Raw genomic sequence first — 24,161 nt, forward strand, 5'->3', positions numbered from 1 at the left:
TGCCCTGCTTCCCGGGTTAGAGCAATTCTCACGCCTCAGCCTCTCGAGCAGCTGGAATTACAGTAACGTGCCACGACACCCGGCTACTTTTTGTATTTTTAGTAGAGACGGGGTTTCATCATGTTGCCCAGGTTAGTCTCGAACTCCTGGCCTCAAGTGATCTGCCCACCTCGGCCTCCCAAAGTGCTGGGATTACAGGCATAAGCCACCATGCCTGGCCCAATACCCATAATCTTTTTTTTTTTTTTTTTTTGAGATGGAGTCTCCCTCTGTCGCCCAGGCTGGAGTGCAGTGGCGGGATCTTGGCTCACTGCAACCTCTGCCCCCGGGATTCAAGTGATTTTCCTGCCTCTCCTGAAGAGCTGGGATTACAGGCACGCACCACCACACCTGGCTAATTTTTGTATTTTTAGTAGAGACGGGGTTTCACCATGTTGGCTGGTCTCAAACGCCTGACCTCGTGATCCACCTGCCTCAGCCTCCCAAAGTGCTGGGAGTACAGGCATGAGCTACCATGCCGGGTCCGCATTATCTTAACTGTATACTATGGGTATAATTTTACAGGCAAAAAAAAAAAAAAAAAAATTTTTTTTTCATGAGACTTCTTTCCCTCACTTCCCTCCAAAGACCTCAATTTGGCCCAAAAATGAGGGCTCTCTGCCGGGCGCAGTGGCTCACGCCTGTAATCCCAGCACTTTGGGAGGCCGAGGGGGGCGGATCACGAGGTCAGGAGATCGAGACCATCCTGGCTAACACGGTGAAACCCCCTCTCTACTAAAAATACAAAAAATTAGCCAGGCGAGGTGGCGGGCGCCTGTAGTCCCAGCTACTCAGGAGGCTGAGGCAGGAGAATGGCGTGAACCCGGGAGGCGGAGCTTGCAGTGAGCTGAGCTTGCACCACTGCACTCCAGCCTGGGCGACAGAGCGAGACTCTGTCTCAAAAAATAAAAATAAAAATAAAAAATGAGGGCTCTGAAGTTTCTAACCCGTACCAGATACGATTTTATGTATTATACCAAATGATATGTTTCTATTATTAAAGTAGAAAAAAAGAAAAATACAGAAAGACCATAAAGAGCTTGCATGTTTTAGGCCAGGAATGGTGGCTCACGCCTGTAATCCCAGCACTTTGGGAGGCTGAGGCAGGCGGATCACCTGAGGTCAGGAGTTCAAGACCAGCCAGGCAACATGGTGAAACCCCATCTCTACAAGAAAAAAAAAAAAAAATTAGCCGGGCATGATGGCAGGTGCCTGTAGTCCCAGCTACTCAGGAGGCCAAGGCAGGAGAATCACTTGAACCCGAGAGGCAGAGGTTGCAGTGAGCCAAGATAAGAGCCACTGAACTCTAGCCTGGGTGACAGAGCGAGACTCCATCTGGGAAAATCAACACTAAAGGATTGCTACACCAAAAGGAAAACTAATTCAAAAAGGTAAACTTTTTTTTTTTTTTCTGAGATCGCTGAAGGGCAGTGGCACAATCTCGACTCGCTTCAATCTCCGCCTCCTGGGTTCAAATGATTATCCTGCCTTAGCCGGCCGAGTAACTGAGATTATAGATGCATACCACCACACCTGGCTAATTTTTTGTATTTTTAGTAAAGACGAGGTTTCGCCATGTTGGCCACGCTGGTCTCAAACTCCTGACCTCAAGTGATCGGCCCATCTCGACCTCCCAAAGTCCAAAGTGTTGGGATTACAGGTGTGAGCCACCACACCTGGCCTTTTTTTTTTTTTTTTGAGACAGGGTCTCAACTCTGTCACCCAAAATGGAGTGCAGTGGTACAATCTCGGCTCACTGCAACCTACATCTCCTGGGCTCAAGTGATCCTCCTACCTCAGCCCTCCAAGTAGCTGGGACCACAGGCACAGCGCCACCATGCCTGGCTAATTTCTGTATATTTTGTAGAGACAAGATTTCACCATGTTGTCCAGGCTGCTCTTGAACTCCTGGGGGCTCAAACCATCCGCCCTCCTCGGCCTCCCAAAGCGCTGGGATTACAGGTGTGAGCCACTGTGTCCAGCCAAAAGATGACAAACTTTTTAAGGTAAGTATACAAGTGGCCCAGGAACGGTGGCTCACGCCTATAATCCCAGCACTTTGGGAGGCCGAGGCAGGTAGATCACCTGAGGTTAGGAGTTCGAGACTAGCCTGGCCAACATGGTGAAACCTCGTCTCTACTAAAAATACATAATTAGCCGGCGTGGTGGTGCACACTTGTAGTCCCAGCTACTGGGGAGACTGAGGCAGGAGAATCACTTGAACCCAGGAGGCAGAGGTTGCAGTGAGCTGAGATCGCGCCACTGCACTCCAGCCTGGACTACAGAGCGAGACTTTATTTCAAAAAAAAAAAAAAAAAAAGGCATTTGAGACCAGCCTGACCATGGCGAAACTCCATCTCTACAAAAAAATACAAAGATGAGCTAGGTGTTGTGGCGTGCGCCTGTGGTCCCAGCATAGGGAGACTAAGGCAGAAGAATCGCTTGAGCCAGGGAGGCAGAGGTTGCAGTGAGCTTAGATGGTGCCCATTGCACTCCAGCCTCGGCAACAGGAGTGAAACCCTGTCTCAATAAATAAAAAGAAAAAAGTGTAAGAGTGATTGCTCTTAAATGGGAGTAATTATGAGAGAAATAAAGTACCTGGCATGATAAAGAACTCCCCTCCCTCCAACGCTACTAGCATCCTCCCTCCAACGCTACTGGCATCACAGCCTGTGACATTCTTTACTTCACTAGTTCACTGGTGAAAGCATCCTGCCAATTTGATCTTAAACTTTGTTCCATTATGCCAAAGGGTCATTAAAAAAAAAAAAAAAGGCCCAGTGGTACCAGTGGTAGGGTAGAATGAGCTGGCAATAGGATCACTTTATATTGAATCATTCTGTCTCTACAGAGATAAGTTTCCATCCACATTACCACTTAGAACACATATGTAATAAAAAACAGAACTGAAGAAAAATGGACTTTACCATTACTGCTTTTGGGAGTTGGGGGGAAGTACTCCTGCAGTTACAGGAAAATGGTCAACATTTGTATTCATCTCATTATTAAGTTTACGATCTCTAAATTTCAAGAAAAATTATGGCAAAACAATTCTTTGGCCCTGTAATGTGCCACTTGGTTGCATAGTTTTGTCTGGTTTATCTTGCCTAGGGAAGCAGAAATAGATCTAGAACATGGACACTGGAATCAAAGACTGATTTCAAAAACCAGGTATTATCTGGTAACAAAGCCTCAGTTTCTCGCTTGTCAAAAAAGGGTATTTATCTCCTTCATAGGATGGCTGTAAGGATTATATATAGGAAATACAATAACCCAATGCCTAGAACATATAAATGTTTCCATTATCATCTGTGGTTCTCAACCTCTTTTCCACTCTGACCCGCACGACAGATCAGGTACCCTCTTACACCTCCTATCCATAACAGTGGCTAATAAGGGCAGAGATTCTCCACCTAGAGATGTGCCCCTTTGCTCTTCAATTATACTACCCTCAGCACAGCTGCCTATCAAGTGGCCTCTACCTGTTGCCATGTGTTTCCCAGCAGGATGGCTGAGCTGTAAGACCCACTCCTTTACCTGAGCGCAAAACTGAAGAACCTCTGGTCTTCCCTCATTCAATCAACACGAAAGTTTCATAATACCTCCTGGAAAAGGGGCATGAAAAACACAAGTCTCTGATCTAGAATAGTTCAGTCCAGAAGGTGAGAACAACACTAACACTAGTACAATACACTATAATGACTACAGAAAAGTAATCTGTGGGTGGTCCACAACTGCAACATACCAGCTACCCTGAGTTCCCCAACGTTGTTCATTATTTCATGTGTCCAGCCCAAAGAATTGTGTTGTAATGATGAATGCCAATTCCAAGGTCACTGGTTTAGGCCACCTGGGTGGGAAACAGGTTTTGCCATTTACTATTATTAACTCAAGTTTGCTAACTGACCTGGATAAAACTGCTCAGTAAGTCAGATGTGATTCCTTATGATAGGGCTCAGTGTAAGACAGAGGCCTGAGAAAGGCTTCAATAAATGCTTGTTAACTTGCACAGCAATAATCAGATCTTAGAGCTCTGCCAAGGACTGAACTAGAGTTTGATTTGCTCACCTAGCAAAGAACAGGCCAGGCACCTTGACTCTCCTTTCAGCTTCTGCCCATCAGTCTATCATTAGGAAACACAACAAAAGATCTTATAAATCTTTATTACAGAATTTAAAAAAACAATGTTTATGATTTTTAAATAACATTTAGCCAAATAGTACAGAGATTACAGGGTTTGTTTTTGTCCCACTACGCAGATGCCACCCAAATCAAATACCTCCTACCTTGATCTCCTGCTACCTGTAGAGCTGCCTACAGTAAACACCTAGATATTCTGCTTCTACCTCAAACTCAGCAGGTGTACTATCAAATGTAATCACCGTGTCCCAAACCAGAGGCACTCTGCACTTTTCCTCCATTACTTCATCTTTCCAGGATATAAGATTTCTAATTGAATCACCAAATTCTGTACATATCTTCATCCCAAAGAAAGAGAAAATCTTTTTTGTTTTCTTTTTTTGGAGACAGTTTCGCTCTTGTCACTCAGGCTGGAGTGCAATGGTGTGATCTCTGCTCACTGCAACCTTCACCTCCTGGGTTCAAGCGATTCTCCTGCCTCAGCCTCCCGAGGAGCTGGGATTATAGGTATGCGCCACCATGCCAGGCTAATTTTTTTGTATTAGTAGAGACGGGGTTTCACCATGTTGGCCAGGCTGGTCTCGAACTCCTGACCTCAGGTGATCCACCTGCCTTGACCTCCCAAAGTGCTGGGATTACAGGCATGAGCCAACACACCCAGCTGAAAACCTTCTTTTTCTTTTCTTTTTTTTTTTTTTTTTTTTTTTTTTTTTTTTGAGACAGGGTCTCACTCTGTTGCCCAGGCTGAAGTGCAGTGGCATGATCTCTGTTCACTGCAACCTCTGCCGCCCAGGCTCAAGCAATCCTTCCACCTCAGCCTCCCAAGTAGCTGGGACCACAGGCACGTGCCCCCACGCCCAGCTAATTTTTTACTTTATTTTTTTGAGATGGAGTTTCACCCGTTGCCTAGGCTGGAGTGCAATGGCAAGATCTCAGCCCACTGCAAACTCCCTGTCCCAAGTTCAAGTGACTCTCCTGCCTCAGCCTTCCAAGTAGCTGGGATTACAGGCACGCGCCACCAGGCCTGGCTAATTTTTGCATTTTTAGTAGAGACAGGGTTTCACCACGTTGGTCAGGCTGGTCTTGAACTCCTGACCTCAGGTGATCTACCCACCTTGGCCTCCCAAAGTGCTGGGATGACAGGCGTGAGCCACCGCACCCAGCCTGTCTTTGTTTCTACTATAGGAAAGAACTGGCCAGGTGCAGTGGCGCACACTTGCAATCCCAGCACTCTGGGAGTCCAAGGCGGGTGGATCACTTTGAGCCCAGGAGTTCGAGACCAGCCTGGCCAACATGGCAAAACCCTTTCTCTACAAAAAATACAAAAGTAGCCGGGTGTAAATTAGCCGGGCATGGTGGCGGGCACCTGTAGTCCCAGCAACTTGGGAGGCTGAGGCAGGAGAATGGCGTGAACCTGGGAGGTGGAGCTTGCAGTGAGCTGAGATTGTGCCACTGCACTCCAGCCTGCGTGACAGAGCAAGACTCCGTCTCAAAAAAAAAAAAAAAGAAAAAGTAGCCGGTGTAGTGTTGCACACTTGTAGTCCCAGCTACTCAGGAGACTGAGGTGGGAGGATCACTTGAACAGGGAGAGCGTGGTTGCAGTGAGCCAATATCATACCACCACACTCCAGCCTGGATGACAGAGCCATACCTTGTCTCAAAAAAAAAAAAAAAAAAAAGGCTGGGCACGGTGGCTCACACTTGTAATCCCAGCACTTTGGGAGGCTGAGGCAGATGTATCACTTGAGGTCAGGAGTTCAAGACCAGCCTGGCCAATATGGTGAAACCCTCTCTCTGCTAAAAACACAAAAATTAGCCAGGCAAGGAGGTGGGTGCCTGTAATCCCAGCTACTCGGGAGGATAAGGCAGGAGAATTGCTTAAACCTGGGAGGGGGAGGCTGCAGTGAGCCGAGATTGTGCCACTGCACTCCAGCCTGGGCGACAGAGCGAGACTCCATCTCAAAAAAAAAAAAAAAACTATGGTTCACTTTTGGGGGGATCAGAGGAAGTATAATAAATTCAGACTTGCAGGTATGTTTGTACCTGATTTTTTCTGAAGTAAAACAGAAGCACTAGAAGCCTAATGAAAAATTTCAGTTCTTGCTAATCAGTACTCAGATGGATGACACAAAATGAACCTTTCCAAATTCAACCTATACCCAATTTCAAAGAATACCCTGATCGAAACAGTCTAATCTTTTGGTTGGTCATTATCAAGAAATCAGGAAACACGGATCAGGCTAACCTCTCTTCTCAGTAAAATATGCTATGATTCCTGCTATGGTTTTAGATTAGTAAAATTGAACATGTTAAAATTAAAAATTAAACAATAACAAGAGGACAAAGGTGGTTAAAACCTAAAAGCCACAACCACTTCTCTCTGACACAATGTATCAGTCCCATTTCAAATAAATTTCACTTGAGCAGCTGATGTTATCAACTTCCCCCTACTTTCAACTACAACATCTTAAAATCAAGACACCCACACCCAAGAGAAAAGATTCAAAAATATGTATCTGTCCTATAAACAACCCCAGCAGTTCTTATGTCAATAGTAAAAAAAGTATCCTTTGTTCCAAAAAACAGTGTTCTTAAAAACGTAGTTGGCTGGGCGCAGTGGCTCACACTTATAATCCCAGCACTTTGGGAGGCCAAGGCGGGCGGATCACGAGGTCAGGAGATCGAGACCACGGTGAAACCCCGTCTCTACTAAAAATACAAAAAATTAGCCGGGCATGGTGACGGGCGCCTGTAGTCCCAGCTACTCGGAGAGGCTGAGGCAGGAGAATGGCGTGAACCCGGGAGGCGGAGCTTGCAGTGAGCTAAGATCGCGCCACTGCACCCCAGCCTGGGCAACAGAGCGAGCCTCCGTCTCAAAAAAAAAAAAAAAAAAAAAAAATTGCGTTGTATAGGCTGGGCATGGGTGGCTCACAACTGTAATCCCAGCACTTTGGGAGGCCGAGGCAGGCAGATCACTTGAGGTCAGGAGTTCGAGGCCAGCCTGGCCAACATGGTGAAACCTCGCTTCTACTGAAAATACAAAATCAGCCAGGCGTGGTGGTGCACGCCTGTAGTCCCAGCTACTCAGGAGGCTGAGGCAGGAGAACTGCTTGAACCTGGGAGGCGGCAGTTGCAGAGAGCCGAGATCAGGCGACTGCACTCCAGCCTAGGTGACAGAGCGAGACTCCGTCTCAAATGAATGAATGAATGAATGAATTGGCTATTTACTATTTAGCACCAGAATGATAAATGACCCAGTAACAGTATTACAATGATCAACCTTTTTAACAAGTAACTGTTTGTACCAAATGAAATTACCAATTTAAGTTTTTAAAGACATTCATCAAAAGCAGATATCCTAAGTGGACAGTGATTATAAACGAATGTCAAAGCTGAAATAGTGAACTTTTTTTTTTACCTGATGTTCTGCATGAATGTTATCCCCAGTAGGCCATCGATGTTTGCTATTATTATAGCCGCCTCCTCCACTTCCTCCTCCCCCAAGCTGCTCACCATGCTGCCTCTGAAAGAAGTAGTCCACCATAGCGTCGTCCTGGGAACGGCCTGCAACTCCTATAGATCCTGGGACAGGGCTGGAGTGAGTCCCAGCTGCAAGAGCCTGATTTGCAGCTGGTTGTGGCTGCGCTTGCGACCCTGTTCCAGATGTCAAAACAACAGGCATGTTGGGATTAGCTGATTCTTGAGGGTGATGTTTCAGGTGGGGGCTGAAAGAGTCCTGCCAAAGCACTGCTTTTCTCTTCAAGACACATGCAACGCTCATTCCACCAACACCTAAGGACAAACAGGTTACAAATGTTTAATATTTGCATCGTTTGAAACATAAAATACACTAAGATAAAAACATGAACCCCATGTCTTTTGCAATAAATAAATGTCATTGGTGGCATGCACTCTGGCAAGGTATTGAGATCAGAACTCAATACTACAACTTCAGAGAAGTTTATGTTGTTAACCAACACATAGCAATATAGAATTAGACTTCTATCAATCTACTCAACTTATTTATACCTCAAACCAACTGACAGTTTTTAAATGAACAAAAGCTTTTTTTTTTTTTTTTGAGACAAGAGTTTTGCCCTTGTTGCCCAGGCTAGGGTGCAATGACGCGATCTCGGCTCGCTACAACCTCCGCCTCCTAGATTCAAAAGATTCTCCTGCCTCAGCCTCCCAAGTAGCTGGTACTACAGGTGCCCACACCACAGCCGGCTAATTTTTTGTATTTTTAGTAGAGACGGGGTTTAACCAAGTTGGCCAGGCTGGTCTCGAACACCTGACCTCAGGTGATCTACCTGCCTCGGCCTCCCAAAGTGCTGGGATTACAGGTGTGAGCCACCGCGCCCAGACCCAAAAGCCTTTTTAAAACTATCACAACTTCGGCTGGGTGTGATGGCTCATGCCTGTAATCCCAGCACTTTGGGAGGCCGAGGTGGGTGGAACACTTGACGTCAGGAGTTCGAGACCAGCCTGGCCAACATGGTGAAACTCCGTCTCTACTAAAAATATAAAAATTAGCCAGGCATGGCGCTGGGCGCCTGTAATCTCAGCTACTCGGGAGGCTGGGGCAGGAGAATGGCTTGAATCCAGGAGGCAAAGGTTGCAGTGAGCCGAGATCGCGCCACTGCACTCCAACCTGGGCAACAGAGCGAGACTCTGTCTCAAAAAAATCAATCAATCAATCAATCAATCAATCACAACTTTACAGCTGGAGCAGACTTATGCTAATAACTAAACAAAAGCCTAAACCCATATATAAGTAGCAATGGCTCAGACTAATTTGAAAGGATCCCTTAAAGTGTCCAACATATTGGCCAGGCGAGGTGCCTCACGCCTATAATGCCAACACTTTGGAGGCCAAGGTGGGTGTATCACTTGAGTTCAGGAGTTCGAGACCAGCCTGGGGTTTCAGAGATGAAACCCCATCTCTGCTGGAAATACAAAAATTAGCTGGGTGTGGTGGTGCACACTTTTAATCCCAGCTACTTGGGAAGCTGAGGCAGGAGAATCGTTTGAACCCTGGAGGCAGAGGTTGCAGTGAGCCAAGATTGCACCACTGCACTCCAGCCCGGGCGACAAATCGAGGCTGTTTCATTTAAAAAAAAAAAAATCCAATATATTGATAGGATATTTCTTAAAGAAACAATAAGACCCTCTGACCAAGAACAGCAGCAGAATGCTCTTTGCCTAAGCCCTCTCCTCAGTTGTCACTGATTTTTAAAAGCATCAATATTTTTACCAGTAACTTACAACTATTAACTGTAATCACATTATGCCATTAGTACTTAAACTACTATAAACAGGATGAGACCAAACCAAATTTAAACACTTCATATTAGTGTAGAAAGCCTCACTACAGGCTGGGCACAGTGGCTCACTCCTGTCATCCCAGCACCTTCAGAGACTTAGGCAGGGAGAATCGCTTGAGCCAGGAGCTGAAGACCAGACCAGCCTAGGCAACACAGTGAGACCCCCATCTCTATTATTTTATTTAAAAATAAGGCTCTAAGAAGGCCAATGGAGGCCGGGCATGGTGGCTCATGCCTGTAATCCCAGCACTTTGGGAGGCCGAGGCGGGCGGATCATGAGGTCAGGAGATCGAGACCATCCTGGCTAACATGGTGAGACCCTGACTCTACTAAAAACACAAAAATTAGCCAGGCTTGGTGGCATGCGCCTGTAATCCCAGCTACTCGGGAGGCTGAGGCAGGAGAATCGCTCGAACCAGGGAGGCAGAGGTTGTGCCACTGTGCTCCAGCCGGGCGACAGAGCGAGACTCTGTCTCAAAATAAATAAATAAATAAAATAATTTTTTTAAATTATAAAAAAAAGAAAGCCTCACTATAAAAACCAGAAGCCTCAGCTGGGTGTGGTGGCTCATACCTACAATCCGAGCACTTTGGGAGGCGGAGGTGGGCAGGCAGATAGCTTGAGCCCAGGAGTTCAAGACCAGCCTGGGCAACATAGCAAGACCTATCTCTACTAAAAATAATTAGGCAGGCATGGTGGCATGTGCCTACAGTCCCAGCTACTGGGGAGGCTGAGGTGGGAGGATCATCTGAGCCCAGGAGCGGGAGGTCGCACACCCACTTGGATGACAGAGTGAGATCCTGTCTCAAAAACAAACAAACAGAAGCTTCAACATGGTAATAGTGTAACAAATATATCGCAGACATTTTCTCATCACAAAAGCACTGAAAGGTAGCCATTATTATTTCTATTTTACAAATGAAAACACTAAGGTACAGGAGGAAAATGGGATATGTCCAAGGCCATTCAACTGGCAAAGAGCAGAGAAAGGATTCAAACCCTAATCGTTCCCAAGCTTACTTCTTTCTACTAAACCCTTGCAGGAGTAACTCAACAATATCTCTCACTTGTATCCTCTACTCCTCTGGAAGACCAACAAAGAATCCCTCAAATGTTACCATGAAACATTAAAGTTCATTAAAATCAAAAACTACATCTGTACTTAAGATAGAACACTTGACAGCCTGTGGGTGCTTTAAAAAAATGCTACAGATACGGGCGCGGTGGCTTACGCCTGTAATCCCAGCACTTAGGAAGGCGGAGGCAGGCGCATCACGAGGTCAGAATTCCAGACCAGCCTGGCCAATATGCTGAAACCCATCTCTACTAAAAATATAAAAAGTAGCCAGGTGTGGTGGCACGCGCCTGTAGTCCCAGCTACTCGGGAGGCTGAGGCAGAAGAATCGCTTGAACCCAGGAGGCGGAGGTTGCAGTGAGCCGAGATCAAGCCACTGCACTTCCAGCCCGGGCAACAGAGTGAGACTCTGTCTCAAAAAAAAAAAAAAGGCTACAAAGTAAATAAATCAGTTACCAATTAGGACACAACCTGTCCACAGCCACCAGTCTAATTTCAAAGCCATCGGCCTAACAGTCTACTGCTACAAATGCTTTATCTCTCCTCCCAACCCCCACTGTGATGCTTCAAAAACAAATGTATAACAAATCTACTATCTCTCTGTTGAATAAATAAACCTTCTGATAAAGTAGCATTTGCTTCTCACAACTAAATTCATGCTTTGAAGCCAGCCTAAGAAGACACAATGGAATTTGTAATTTGTTTAAAGCCTAATTTGGAAATGCCTAGCCCAGGTTAAGAATTCCAATCCATCAGAACCTTAGCAGGGTACTGGAGTAGTCTAACCTAGACACTAGTCCATGCTCAAGTACCAAAACCAAAAAGTCACAGCCCTGTTTCACCATCGGTCTTTCAAAAGTGCAAACCAGCCTAATGTCTCCCTGCTTGGTTTTTTAAATAATTCGTTACTCTCTTAGTGCCAATACTAGACAGTCCCATTCTGTTCTAAAAGGAAATCTCGGTCTAACAATCTTTGTTCTAGAGCAGGCCAAGAGTTCCAAAACCCAAGTTCTGCCACTAAACCAACAACCTGTTTCCTCATCTAGAAAATGAAAGAAATCCGTCCTCTATGACTCTCAATGTTTTGGGTTTTTCTTCCTGAAAATGAGATAAATATAAAAGTTTTTGGCAAATTTAAAGTCATCGTGCTTAAGACTCTTAGAATTTAGTTACCCCTAGTTAAGGCAATGGAACTCCAGTCCCTAATAGAATTCCTAAAACAGCAAATGCAATCTTTTCTGAAACAAAAGCCTTCTCAAAGTAGTTATCTAGGAGGGTGAGAGAAGGATAATGAGAGATTACCTAAGGAGGACAATGTACGTTATTCCAGTGATGGACACACAAAAAGCCTTGACTTCACCACTATGCAATACACGCATGTACAAATCACACTTGTACGTCACAAATTATACAAATAAAAATTTTTAAAAGAAAAATAGTTATCTAACAAAGAATAGCCACGTAAAAGAGGAGTTTATCACTGAAGCACACTAAACACAACTTCATTCTAAGAGGAATGGGGGGAAGGAAAGACTCCTATAAAAATGTTCAAACAAAACAATTGGCTTTTGTAAAGCTATCTGTATGCCCTAAGACTTCCTGCTTTACCTAAAGAGGCAAGGCAGTTTCTCAAACCAGAGAAAACCTGGCAGAACAGTTTCAAAGTGAGCAAATACCTAAGCAATTAACATATATCTTGGGTAGTTTTGTAATGTTTTGGCAAATACGGTACAAAAATTAAAAACTCAGTATCCTAAATATCAGAAAAGTGCACTAAAAACTTACGTGTAGCACTTAAAATGTGATTTTTTTACAAATGACACCTTATAAGTACTTTAAGCAACTAGAAGTGCTCAGTCTAGCTACACTTTCACAGCTTTCAAATAAATGTTTACAAAGTTTTTTAAAATAACACTAATTGAGTTGAATTCAAAGGAACACGGTTTACTTTATTTCCATGGCTCACCTTTTACTAAAATGCTTAGTGGTTTAAAAGGTGTTTATTTTTACCACACTTAACAAACATTCTGTGGTCATAAATTTATCTTAAAACAGTTCATCTCAAACCTAAACCAAACAAATTCCAACTTCAAAAAGCTGTGGCCTTGAACAAAATGAATTCAATTGTCGCTAAAGCAAAACACTAACTCAAAGTTCAGAATCCGGAGAGCGTTTCCCAAGAGCCCGGATAAAGAATCAACAGCCCCCGAGTGTTTTATAAAGTTAAAATTAGCAAAGGGTCAAAATGTTTATTTTGCTTACGAAAACTGCATCGGAAGCCACATTTCTTGGGGGTGGGCCTGTCTTAGTAAGTTTTTAGGTGCTTTCAAGAAACAGACAAAATGCTAAGCCTATTGTTTCAGAAGTTAACTAACTTTAAAACAGAACCCAGGAAAAGCTTCATGAAATCTTATTCTTAATTAATCCCAGTAATAACAGGAATTGAGCACAATGGTATCGAGGGCTGAGGACAGTGTTTTCTTAATTGAACAATAAAAGGTAACAATCCTTTAAGTTACGGGAGGATAAAGCCTTCTCTGGTAACGCTGTGTGTGGGTTTCTGGCTTTGTTTTTTCGGCGGGCGGGGGGGGCTATAGGAGGGAAAAGTTACAGGAGTGTATTCCTCACTTGACGTGGGAATGGTACTGACAAGTAAAACAAATGATCTATGTTTACCAAGCACGTTTGTGGGGACTAAAACTAGTATTGTGTATCTAGATTTTCCTGCTAGCAAGCGGTGAACCCCTCTGAGTTAAGAGAGACACCAACACCGGGAGGCTCAGAGAGGAAGAACCCAGCAAAAACACAAGCTCACACGGAAACAAAAGGCCACAGCACCCAGGAGCCTAAAAAGCATTCTGAAACTTCCTGATCGCCACTTCTCCACATTTAAGGCTCGCAAAGTTCCCCCACGGTGAATCTCGCCTGTGGACAAGGGCCACGGCAGCTTCTAAAGCGATTTATTGTTCCTCCTCCTCCGGCGCTGCCACGGAAGCTCAAGAAGTCGAAGAAATCGGGGTGGCACAGAATTACACTTCATGGCCACACAGAAGACTCGGGGCTTCGCAAACACATGAAAAAAAGCAACCCGAATGGCAACATCAATCTTCGGTGGTTCCCAACAGGGCGGGCCAAAATGTAGAGGCACGTCTACGCCCTGGGCTCGGGCCTAAACCCCCAGCATTTTCCTAGCTTCCACCCCGCTCCCCACCCCCTCCCTCCTTTGATAACAATAGGGGCCTTGCGCTGACTCCAAAACATGTACGAGGAACAGCGAGTGAGAAGCCTCCGCCAGGGCCCCGGCGGCTTTTCCAAAGCCCTTCTCACCCCCACAACCGCTCTCAAACACCAATACGAAGGGACAATCTGCTCGCTAGGGGTCCGGAGCAGCGTTTGGGGCTGGTGGGGTGCGGATACTCACGGGCGGAGCGGTAGGATGAAGACGGATTTCAGCCCCCCGATCTTCTCTCTCCGGCGCTCTCGCTCCCCCTTACCTTTCACTCCGACAACATGGCGGCCCACTGGGGACTGGGCTGGCGCGGTGCATCCTGGGATAGGCTCCGGCCCCGGCCCCGGCGGTGGCAGCGGCATGTGCGGAGAAGGCTGGCGGCTCTGGAACAGGTTGCCTGGTTGCCATGCCAACCCAGGGCCTGTGTGCGCTCGGGAAACTCGCAGGCAACATAAATGCTGCGCGCGAGTGCCCGCCCGCTAGGCGAGCGCGCGCCGCCAGGGCCGAAGGCGGGGTCCTGCCGGCCCGCACCTGGGAGAACACGGCCCATAGCTGGGCATGCGGAGTCGCGCCGGTGACGCGCGACCGAGTCTCGGACGCGCTCCCCGCGCCCGCCGCGCCCTCGCAAGCTCGCCCCCGAGCACCGCAACCTGCAGGGTTCGCGGACGGCCACCTGCACGGCCCTGGCCCCGGAGGTGCAGGGTTCAAACCCCTTCTCTGCAGCTTTCTAGCTCTGCGGCCTTATTTAAATCGACCTGCCACCATTTCCACATTTGTACAATGAAGAAGAAAATAACCCCCACTTACCAGAATGGCCTGGAGGATTAAGTGGAATAATGCATGTTAAGTGCTTAGTACAGTGCCTGGGCCTGGTAAGCGCTCCCGCAACATACAGGACGAGGTGCGGTGCAGAATGAAAACTGCGGGGTCGATTGTTCAAATATTATTACATATTTCAAGATGGCAACACCACAACATTAAACCAAGAACATGAAGCTGCCCTGCTTCTAAGCACTGAATGTTAATGTTAGCTGTTATTCTATCCAGTTTCGAATATCAGTGGAAATTTGGCCACTTGATGAAAGTGACTTTTCAGATCACTCATATTTGTTAAGATATAGTCATACTATCTCTTTTTTTTAGTATTATTTTTTGAGACGGGGTTTCGTTCATTCTTGCCCAGGCTGGAGTGCAATGGCGTGATCTCGGCTCACTGTCACCTCCGCCTCCTGGATTCAAGCGATTCTCCTGCCTCAGCCTCCCGAGTAGCTGGGATTACAGGCATGCACCACCACCCCCAGCTAATTTTGTATTTTTGGTAGAGACGGGGTTTCCCCATGTTGGTCAGGCTGGTCTCAAACTCCCGACTTCAGGAGATCTGCCCGCCTCAGCCTCCCAAAGTCCTGGGATTACAGGCGTGAGCCACTGCGCCCGGCCTTTAATCATACTGTCTCAAACTAAACTCAAAATAGATTGAAGGCCGGGCGCGCTGGCTCACGCTTGTAATCCCAGCACTTTGGGCGGCCAAGGCGGGTGGATCATGAGGTCAAGAGATCAAGACCATCCTGGCCAACAGGGTGAAACCCTGTCTCTACCAAAAATACAAAAAAATTAGCTGGGAGTGGTGGCGGGCGCCTGTAGTCCCAGCTACTGGGGAGGCTGAGGCAGGAGAATCACTTGAACCCAGGAGGCAGAGGTTGCAGTGAGCCGATATTGTGCCACTGCACTCCAGCCTGATGACAGAGCGAGGCTCCGTCTCAAGAAAAAAATAAATAAATAAATAAATAAATAAATAATATATATATTTGCAATACACATGGTAAGGAAATGGTTGATCATCATGATAAATGCAAAATTTCTCCTATCAGGGTCCTGGTGGGGTGGCTCACACCTGTAATCCCAGCATTTTGGGAGGCAGAGGCAGTAGAATTGGTTGAGGCCAGCAGTTTGAGACCAGGCTGGGCAACATAGTGAGGCCTCGTCTCTACAAAATGCCCCTCGTCTCTGGGCATGGTGGAACACATCTGTAGTCCTAGCTACTTGGGAGGCTAAAGCAGAAGAATCCCTTGAGCCCAGGAATTGAGCTGCAGTGAGCTATGATTGGGCCACTACATTCCAGCCTAAGAGGCAGAAAGAGGCCCTGCATCAAATAAATAAATAAATAAAATCTGTAATCAATTTCTAAAAATCCAAAATTGGCTGGGCGCAGTGGCTCATGCCTGTAATCTCAACACTTTGGGAGGCTGAGGCCGGCAGATCACTTGAGGTCAGGAGTTCGAGACCAGCCTGGCCAACATGGTGAAACCTCATCTCTACTAAAACTACAAAAATTAGCAAAGTGTGGTTATGGGTGCCTGTAATCCCAGTTACTCTGGAGGCTGAGGCAAGAGAATCGCTTGAACCCAGGAGGCGGAGGTTGCAGTGAGCCGAGATCAAGCACTGCCTGGGAAACAGAATGAGATTCCATGTCAAAAGGAAAAAAATAAATCCAAAATAAAATAAATCCAAAATAAATAAAAATAACAAAATCACATACAGCCAAGAAACATAAAAGTAGCCTGGGGTTGAGGGATGAAAGAGCAGAAATGGGAAGGTACTGCTAATGGATATGGGGTCTCCTTTTGGAGTGTTGAAAACATTTTAAAGTTAGACTGCGATGATGGTTGCAAAACTCTGTGAGTATACCATAGACCACCAAAGTAGACACTTTATGATTTAAATGGTGAATTTGTATTTTATTTTTGTTTTTTGAGACAGGGTCTCCCAGGTTACAGTGCAATGGTGTAACCACGGCTCACTGTAGGCTTGAACTCCAGGGCCCAGGTGATCCTCTCACCTTGGCCTCCCAAGAAGCTGGGACTTCAGCCATGCACCACCACACTTAGCTAATTTTTTTTTTTTTTTTTTTTGAGATGAGTTCACCCTGTGTTGCCCAGGACGGTAAATTAGTGAATTTTAGGCCATGTGTGGTGGCTCACGCCTGTAATCCCAAAACTTTGGGAGGCTGAGGCAGGCTGATGACTGGAGGTCAGGAGTTCAAGACCAGCCTGGCCAACATGGTGAAACCTCGTCTCTACTAAAAATACAAAAATTAGCCAGGCGTAGTGTCAGGTGCCTGTAATACCGGCTACTTGGGAGGCTGAGGCAGGAGAATCACTTGAACACGGAAGGCAGAGGCTGCAGTGAGTAGAGATCGCACCATTGCACTCCAGCCTGGGTGACAAGAGCGAGACTCCATCTCAAAAAAATAAAATAAAATAAAATAGTGAGTTTTATGGTTTATGAAATATATATCGGCCGGGCACGGTGACTCATGCCTGTAATCCCAGCAATTTGGGAGGCCGAGGCAAGTGGATCATGAGGTCCTGAGATCGAGAACATCCTGACCAACATGGTGAAACCCTGTCTCTACTAAAAATACAAAAATTAGCTGGGCGTGGTGGCATGCACCTGCAGTCCCAGCTACTTGGGAGGCTGAGGCAGGAGAATCACTTGAGCCTGGGAGGCAGAAGGTGCAGTGAGACGAGATCTCGCCACTGGATTCCAGCCTGGTGACAGAGCAAGATTCTGTCTCAAAAAAAAAATTATATATATATATATATATATCAAAGCTGTAAAAGATGAGAAAAAATAACTAATAAAAGAAATGCAACTTTTAAAGTGTAATATTTTTATCCACTAAACACACTGGCCAAAATTAAAATGATTATTAACATAGTGTTTCTACAAGTGTATAAGAAAATCGGTGTCCATGTTGTTTACACTGTTTGAGCACGTATTATCTTCATTTTTTTTTATTTTTTATTTTATTTTGAGACAGTCTTGCTCTGTCTCCCAGGCTGGAGTGCAGTGGCACAATCTCGGCTCACTGCAACCTCTGCCTCCCAGGTTTAAGCGATTCTCCTGCCTCAGCCTCCTGAGTAGCTGGGATTACAGGGGTGCACCACCATGCCCAGCTAGTTTTCCTATTTTTAGTAGAGATGCAGTTTCGCCATGTTGGCCAGGCTAGTCTTGAACTCCTGACCTCAAGTGATCCACCTGCCTTGGCATCCCAGAGTGCTAGGACTACAGGCATGAGCCACCATGCCCGGCCTATCTTTATTTTAAAAACCAGAATGTTACTTTTGCTTAAAAAAATAGAAGAGAGAGATTTTAATCTCTGAATGAGTTGGAAGTTAAAGATGTGAGCTTTGCTATTTTCTAGCAGTGTGACCTTGGGAGCATGAGTCCAGCTCCCTCATCTGTTAAATGAGGATATCTATACTCTTCTCGCATGTTACGATGGTTAAATTAACTAACGCACGGTAGTGTCTGATACAGCCAGGTGCAGTGACTCACATCAGTAATCCCAGTTATTCCAGAAACTGAAGAAGCAAGATCCCTTGAGCGCAGGAATTTGAGACCACCCTAGGCCATATAGCCAGACTCCCTCTCAAGGAAAAAAAAAAAAAGTATCTGATACAGAATTATTATTATTCTTATTTTTTAAAGAATAGAGACGAGGTTTCCCCATGTTGCCCAGGCTGGTCTGGCTCAAGATCTGGATTTCCGAATACAACATCTTATGGGGTTGTTGAATTTGAGTGTTGACACTTTTATTTTTTTGAAATGAGGTCTCATTCTGTCACCCAGGCTGGAGTTCAGTGGTGTGATTACTGCTCATTGTAACCTCAAACTCCTGGGCTCAAGCAATCCTACCGCCTCGGCCTCCCAAAATTCAAATTCAGCAACCCCATAAGATGTTGTATTCGGAAATCCAGCTCTTCAGCCAGACAAGAAATCATTTACTTAACCTCTCTGAGCCTCCATTTTCTCCCCTGTAACATGGGTCTAATATAATAGCACTAAATGAAATAAAGCTGATAAAGCATTTAGCTCCATGGGGCCAGGACATTGCAAAGTGCTGGTAACCGTAATAGGAGAAACTGCAGGAGGAAATTGAGCAAATGAGTATACATGAGAAAGTTACAAAGTTTTCAGTTTTCAGAACCTTACCACAGGTTCTGTGCTCCATGATTTCATTCTGAGATCCATGACTAACTCCTTAGGTTTTGTTTGTTTGTTTGTTTGTTTGTTTGTTTTGAGCTGGAGCCTCGTTCTGTCGCCATTCTGAGATCCATGACTAACTCCTTAGGTTTTGTTTGTTTGTTTGTTTGTTTGTTTGTTTTGAGCTGGAGCCTCGTTCTGTCGCCCAGGCTAGAGTACAGTGGCGTGACCTCGGCCCCCTGGGTTCAAGCAATTCTCCTGCCTCAGTCTCCCTAGTAGCTGGGATTACAGGCCTGCGCTACCACACCCAACTGATTTTTATATTTTTAGTAGAGGTGGAGTTTCACCATGTTGGCCAGGCTGTTCTCGAACTCCTGACCTCAAGTGATCCGCCTGTCTCAGCCTCCCAAAGTGCTGGGATCACAGGCGTGAGCCACCGTGCCCAGCCACTCCTTAGTTTTAACTTTAGCTTTTATTATTCAGGTGTAGAGATTCTTTTTTTCTTTTTTGAGATAGAGTTTTGCTGTTGTTGCCCAGTCTGGAGTGCAATGGCGTGACCTCGGCTCACTTCAACTTCTGCCTCCGGGTTGAAGCAATTCTCCTACCTCAGCCTCTGGAGTAGCTGGAATTACAGGCACCCGCCACCATGCCGGGCTAATTTTTTGTATTTTTGGTAGAGATGGAGTTTCACTATGTTGGCCAGGCTGGTCTCGAACTCCTGACCTCAGGTGATCCACCCGCCTTGCCCTCCCAAAGTGCTGGGATTACAGGCGTGAGCCACCTCACCCGCCCAGGTGTATAGATTCTAATGTCAGTTTAGCCACAGCCACATGGAACCAACCTTCAGGTGCCTCCCCATCCAGTCAAATGATGCAATCCCAACAGAATACTTGACACTCATCCATAGATTTCCCTTAAAGAATTACCTTCCAGGGCCTGAGGCACCAGCTCAGCCCCCAAATAATCCTATCAGAGCAGTGCCTCCAATAAACACTAGAGACTGTCCTGTTAGCAAATGTTTACCTGTGCTACACACCGTGTTAAGACTTCCATAATCGCCTGGCACAGTGGCTCATGCCTGTAATCCCAGCACTTTGGGAGGCTGAGGCAGGCAGATCGCTTGAGCTCAGGAGTCTGAGATGAGCCTGGGCAACATGACAGAACTCTGTAGTAAAAAATACAAAAACTAGCCTGTAATCCCAGCGTTTTGGGATGCCAAGGCATGCGGATCACATGAGGTCAGGAGTTCAAGACCAGCCTGCCAATGTGGCAAAACCCTGTCTCTACTAAAAATACAAAAAAATTAGCCAGGTGTGGTGGTGCATGCCTGTAATTCTAGCTACTGAGGAGGCTGAGGCAGTAGAATTTCTTGAACCTGGGAGGCAGAGGTTGCAGTGAGCAGAGATCATGCCACTGCACTCTAGCTTGGGTGATAGAGCAAGACTCTGTCAAAAAAAAAAAAAAAAAAAAGACTTTTATAATCATTATTTCATTTAAAACTCCCAAAATATCTATGACATGGAAAAAGTTATTATTCCCATTTCCCATGAGAAAACTGGCTGGGCATGGTGGCTTATGGCCTGTAATCTCCAATTGCTTGAGCTCAGGAGTTCAAGACCAGCTTGGGCAGCATAGTGAGACCCCCATCTCTACAAAACAATTTTTTAAATTAAAAAAATTAGCCAGGCATGGTGGTGCACACCTGTGGTCCCAGCTACTCAGGAGGCTGAGGTGGGAGGATGGCGTTGCAGTCTTTCTGCTCCTTAGCTCAGCTAGGTCTGAGTTCTTTACCTAGAAAAAGGAAAAATTAGGAATATGGACGCTGGAGAGTGAGTGGAGTAGAATTTATTAAGCAAAAGGAAAGCTCTCAGCAAAGAGGGGATGTGAGGGGTGGTTCCCCTACCCTACTTGAAAGCGGGCAAGTCCCCCAGGTGGTTGGGTCTGGGGCCCTTTATGGACTCAGAATGGAGAGTGTGTGCTGATTGGTTTGTGAGTATGCGAAAAAGGTTCAAGTAAAGACACCACTCAAAGGTGGGCACGACAGTGCAGAAAAACCAATTAGGAAAGGGTAGGTATATGTAAAACAGGTGAAGGGTGGGGCCCAATCAGAGGAAAGTGCACCAAACAGGAAGAAAGTTCTCAATCCAGTCGGAGGATTTAACTTGTAGCTTGGCCTTCAGGCTTTAAACGGTCTTCAGCTTGGAGGTGGGGTTTCACACAGGACTCACCCTTATCTGCCTAGGCATTTGTCTGCCTCCTGCCACTCTCACTGGCTTAGGCCCTGGAGGTCAAGGATGCAGTGAGCCATGATGACACTACTGCTTGCCAGCCTGGTCAACAGAGTGAGACTGTCTCTAAAAAAATAATAATTTAAACAAAATTAAAAACTAATTTTAGGAAAAGATGAGAAAACCAAAACTTGAAGAGGTAAAGGAAACGGATTAGTATTTATCCAAACATTGTCTAAGGCTGTTTGCTGAGTGTTGTCTGATCAAGATAACATGGAAATTATGTCTAAAACTTGGCAATCTTCTCAATTCATCTGGTTAAGTGGATACATAATAGATAATATCATCAAACTTTGGGGGTTTGTGAAACCTAAAAATCTAATCAAGCTGACCCAGGGAGAGGATTAAGGTGGATTCGAGAAGGGTATTTTTATTAATCTAATCAGGAAAACCTAATCCATTCCATTGTAACCTAATCAGAGAAAGACAGAAATCTCAAAATAGAATCTTTTAGTGAAGGTCATTCTAGAAAGCCAGGGTTCAGGAATTTTGAATGCTACTTCTTCATAGGGTAGCGGTTCTCAAGGTGTGCTCAGAGGCTTAGTGGTGAATCAGCCAACCTGGCCCTGCTGACCATGAGAACAAAGTCCACAAGAGACAACTGTGATACAATTCCACAGATTTTCATTCTCTTACGATCACCTGTACTTGGCTAGTATGTTACTATCATCTGGTATTTGTAAACTGAATGTAAAGCATTTTCAGGAAGGATTTTTCTCTTTGGGGGAGGTGGATATTTTGTTATAAGTGTTTGAGTTGCTTTTTCAACTATGTTACACTTGTGTTTTCTATTTGTAGAATCTCCCTTGGATGGCACTTCCGTTCATTGTTTTGGTGCTTAGGTAATTGTTACACTGTTAGCACTCCCACTGTCATTTTGTTTCTTAGCAAGTCGTGATTATTAGAGTGCTTTTCCCATGGGAAAGTAGGAGTGAGGAAGAATTTGGACTTCTGGTATTGGTAACTATGTAATTCTGACCAACCCTGGTAAAATTGGAAAAATATTTTTAAGATCTCTGCTTGATATTATTGGAAAGCCAACAAGGTAGTGAAGAATTACCGAGCCAGGATTTCTGAAAGGAAGGAAACTGAGGGATGTAAACCCCACATTTAGAACTGCTTTTCCAGGTGAGGTATTTCCTAACAGATAGCTAAGACGGTGAATGCTGTTTGGTTTTTGTTTTTGTCAAAGACTTGTTTGAGATCTAGAGTGGTGTTTTTATTTTATTTTGTTTTGTTGTTGTTGTTGTTGTTATTTATTTATTTGTTTATTTATTTTTGAGGCAACATCTCACAGTGTCACCTAGCCTGGAGTGCAGTGGCACTATCATGGTCCACTGAAGCCTCAACCTCCCAGTCTCAAGCAATCCTCCCACCTCAGCCTCCTGAGCAGCTGGGACTACAGGCAGGCACCAGCACACCCAGCTAATTTTTCAGTTTTTTGTAGAGACAGAGTCCCACTATGTTGCCCAGGCTGGTCTCCAACTCCTGGTCTCAGGTGATCTGCCCACCTTGGCCTCCCAGAGTGTTGTGAACCACAATACCCAGCCTATTTTGACTTTTTTATTTTATTTTATTTTATTTTGACACAGGCTCTCTCTCTGGCACAATCATGGCTCACTGCAGCCTCGATCTCCTGGGCCCAAGTGATCCTCCTGCCTCAGCCTCCCCATTAGCTGGGACTACAGGCATGTACCACCACACCTTCCTAATTTTTTTATTTTTATTTTGTAGAGCAAAAGTCTCACTGTGTTGACCAGGCTGATTTTGAACTCCTGGGTTCAAGATATCTTCCTGCTTTGGCCTCCCAAAGTGCTGGGATTACAGGCATGAGCCACCATGCCCAGCTATTTTATTTATTTATTTATTTATTTATTTATTTAGAGATGGAGTCTTACTCTGTTGCCCAGGCTGGAGTGCAGTGGCGTGATGTTGGCTCACTATAACCTCTGCCTCCCAGGTTTAAGTGATTCTTCCTCAGCCTCCTGAGTAGCTGAGATTACAGGCACCTGCCATCACAGCCAGTTAATTTTTTTTTTTTTTTAGACGGAGTCTAGCTCTGTCACCCAGGCTGGAGTGCAGTGACACAATCTCCGCTCAGCCTCCCAGGTTCACACCATTCTCCTGCCTCAGCCTCCTGAGTAGCTGGGACTACAGGTGCCTGCCACCACGCCCGGCTAATTTTTTGTGTTTTTAGTAGAGACTTTTCTCCATGTTGGTCAGGCCGGTCTTGAACTCCTGACCTCAGGTGATCCACCCACCTTGGCCTCCCAAAGTGCTGGGATTACAGGCATGAGCCACCACACCTGGCCTTTTTTTTTTTTTTTTTTTTTTTAGCTGGAGTCTCACTATGTTGCCAGACCTCCACAGGGATCAAGGGATTCTCCTGCCTCAGCCTCCCGAGTAGTTGGGACTACAGGTGTGCACCACCATGCCCAGCTAATTTTTGTATTTTTAGTAGAGACAGGGTTTCACCATGTTGGCAGGATGTTCTTGATTTCTTGACCTCACAATCCGCCAGCCTTGGTCTCCCAAAGTCCTAGGATTACAGATGTGAGCCACCAAGCCCAGCCTAATTTTTATATTTTTAGTAGAGACTGGATTTTGCCATGTTGGCCAGGCTGGTCTCAAACTCCTGGTTTCAGGTGATGCGCCTGGTTCGGCCTCCCAAAGTGCTGGGATTATAGGCATGAGCCACGGCACCTGGCAGTATCTATAACTTTTAAACCAGAAGAAAACTTTGTTGTGAAAAGAACAAAAACAATGTACAGTAAATAGGAGATATAAAATATAGCAGAAAAGGGCCGGGCACGGTGGCTCATGCCTGTAATCCCAGCACTTTGGGAGGCCGAGGCGGGCGGATCACGAGGTCAGGAGATGGAGACCTTCCTGGCTAACACGGTGAAACCCCGTCTCTACTAAAAATACAAAAAATTAGCAGGGCTTTGTGGCGGGCACCTGTAGTCCCAGCTACTCAGGAGGCTGAGGCAGGAGAATGGCGTGAACCCGGGAGGCGGAGCTTGCAATGAGCGGAGATTGCGCTACTGCACTCCAGCCTGGGTGACAGAGTGAGACTCCG

General features: G+C 45.7%; 1 protein-coding gene across 17 annotated transcripts in view; it reads right to left on the minus strand.

Moving 5' to 3' along the window:
• The window catches only part of PUM1 (pumilio RNA binding family member 1), a 112,974-nt gene extending 98,818 nt beyond the window's left edge, over positions 1 to 14,156 (minus strand). For 10 of the 17 annotated variants that reach the window (XM_058441946.1, XM_032160011.2, XM_032160004.2 and 7 more), the window contains exons 1-2: positions 14,001 to 14,090; positions 7,598 to 7,971 (exon numbers count right to left, since the gene is read on the minus strand). In XM_058441946.1, coding sequence (XP_058297929.1) covers positions 7,598 to 7,960 — 363 coding nt within the window. In that variant the 5' untranslated portion in view covers positions 7,961 to 7,971; positions 14,001 to 14,090. Of the gene's footprint in view, positions 1 to 3,576; positions 4,224 to 7,597; positions 7,972 to 14,000 lie in introns of those variants that run through there. The other 7 variants (XM_058441949.1, XM_058441947.1, XM_058441944.1 and 4 more) reach the window with 6 other exon arrangements.
• Positions 14,157 to 24,161: the final 10,005 nt, after the last annotated feature.

The sequence above is a fragment of the Hylobates moloch genome, unplaced genomic scaffold, assembly GCF_009828535.3.
Source record: "Hylobates moloch isolate HMO894 unplaced genomic scaffold, HMol_V3 SCAFFOLD_8, whole genome shotgun sequence".
NCBI classification, from domain to species: Eukaryota; Metazoa; Chordata; class Mammalia; order Primates; family Hylobatidae; genus Hylobates; species Hylobates moloch.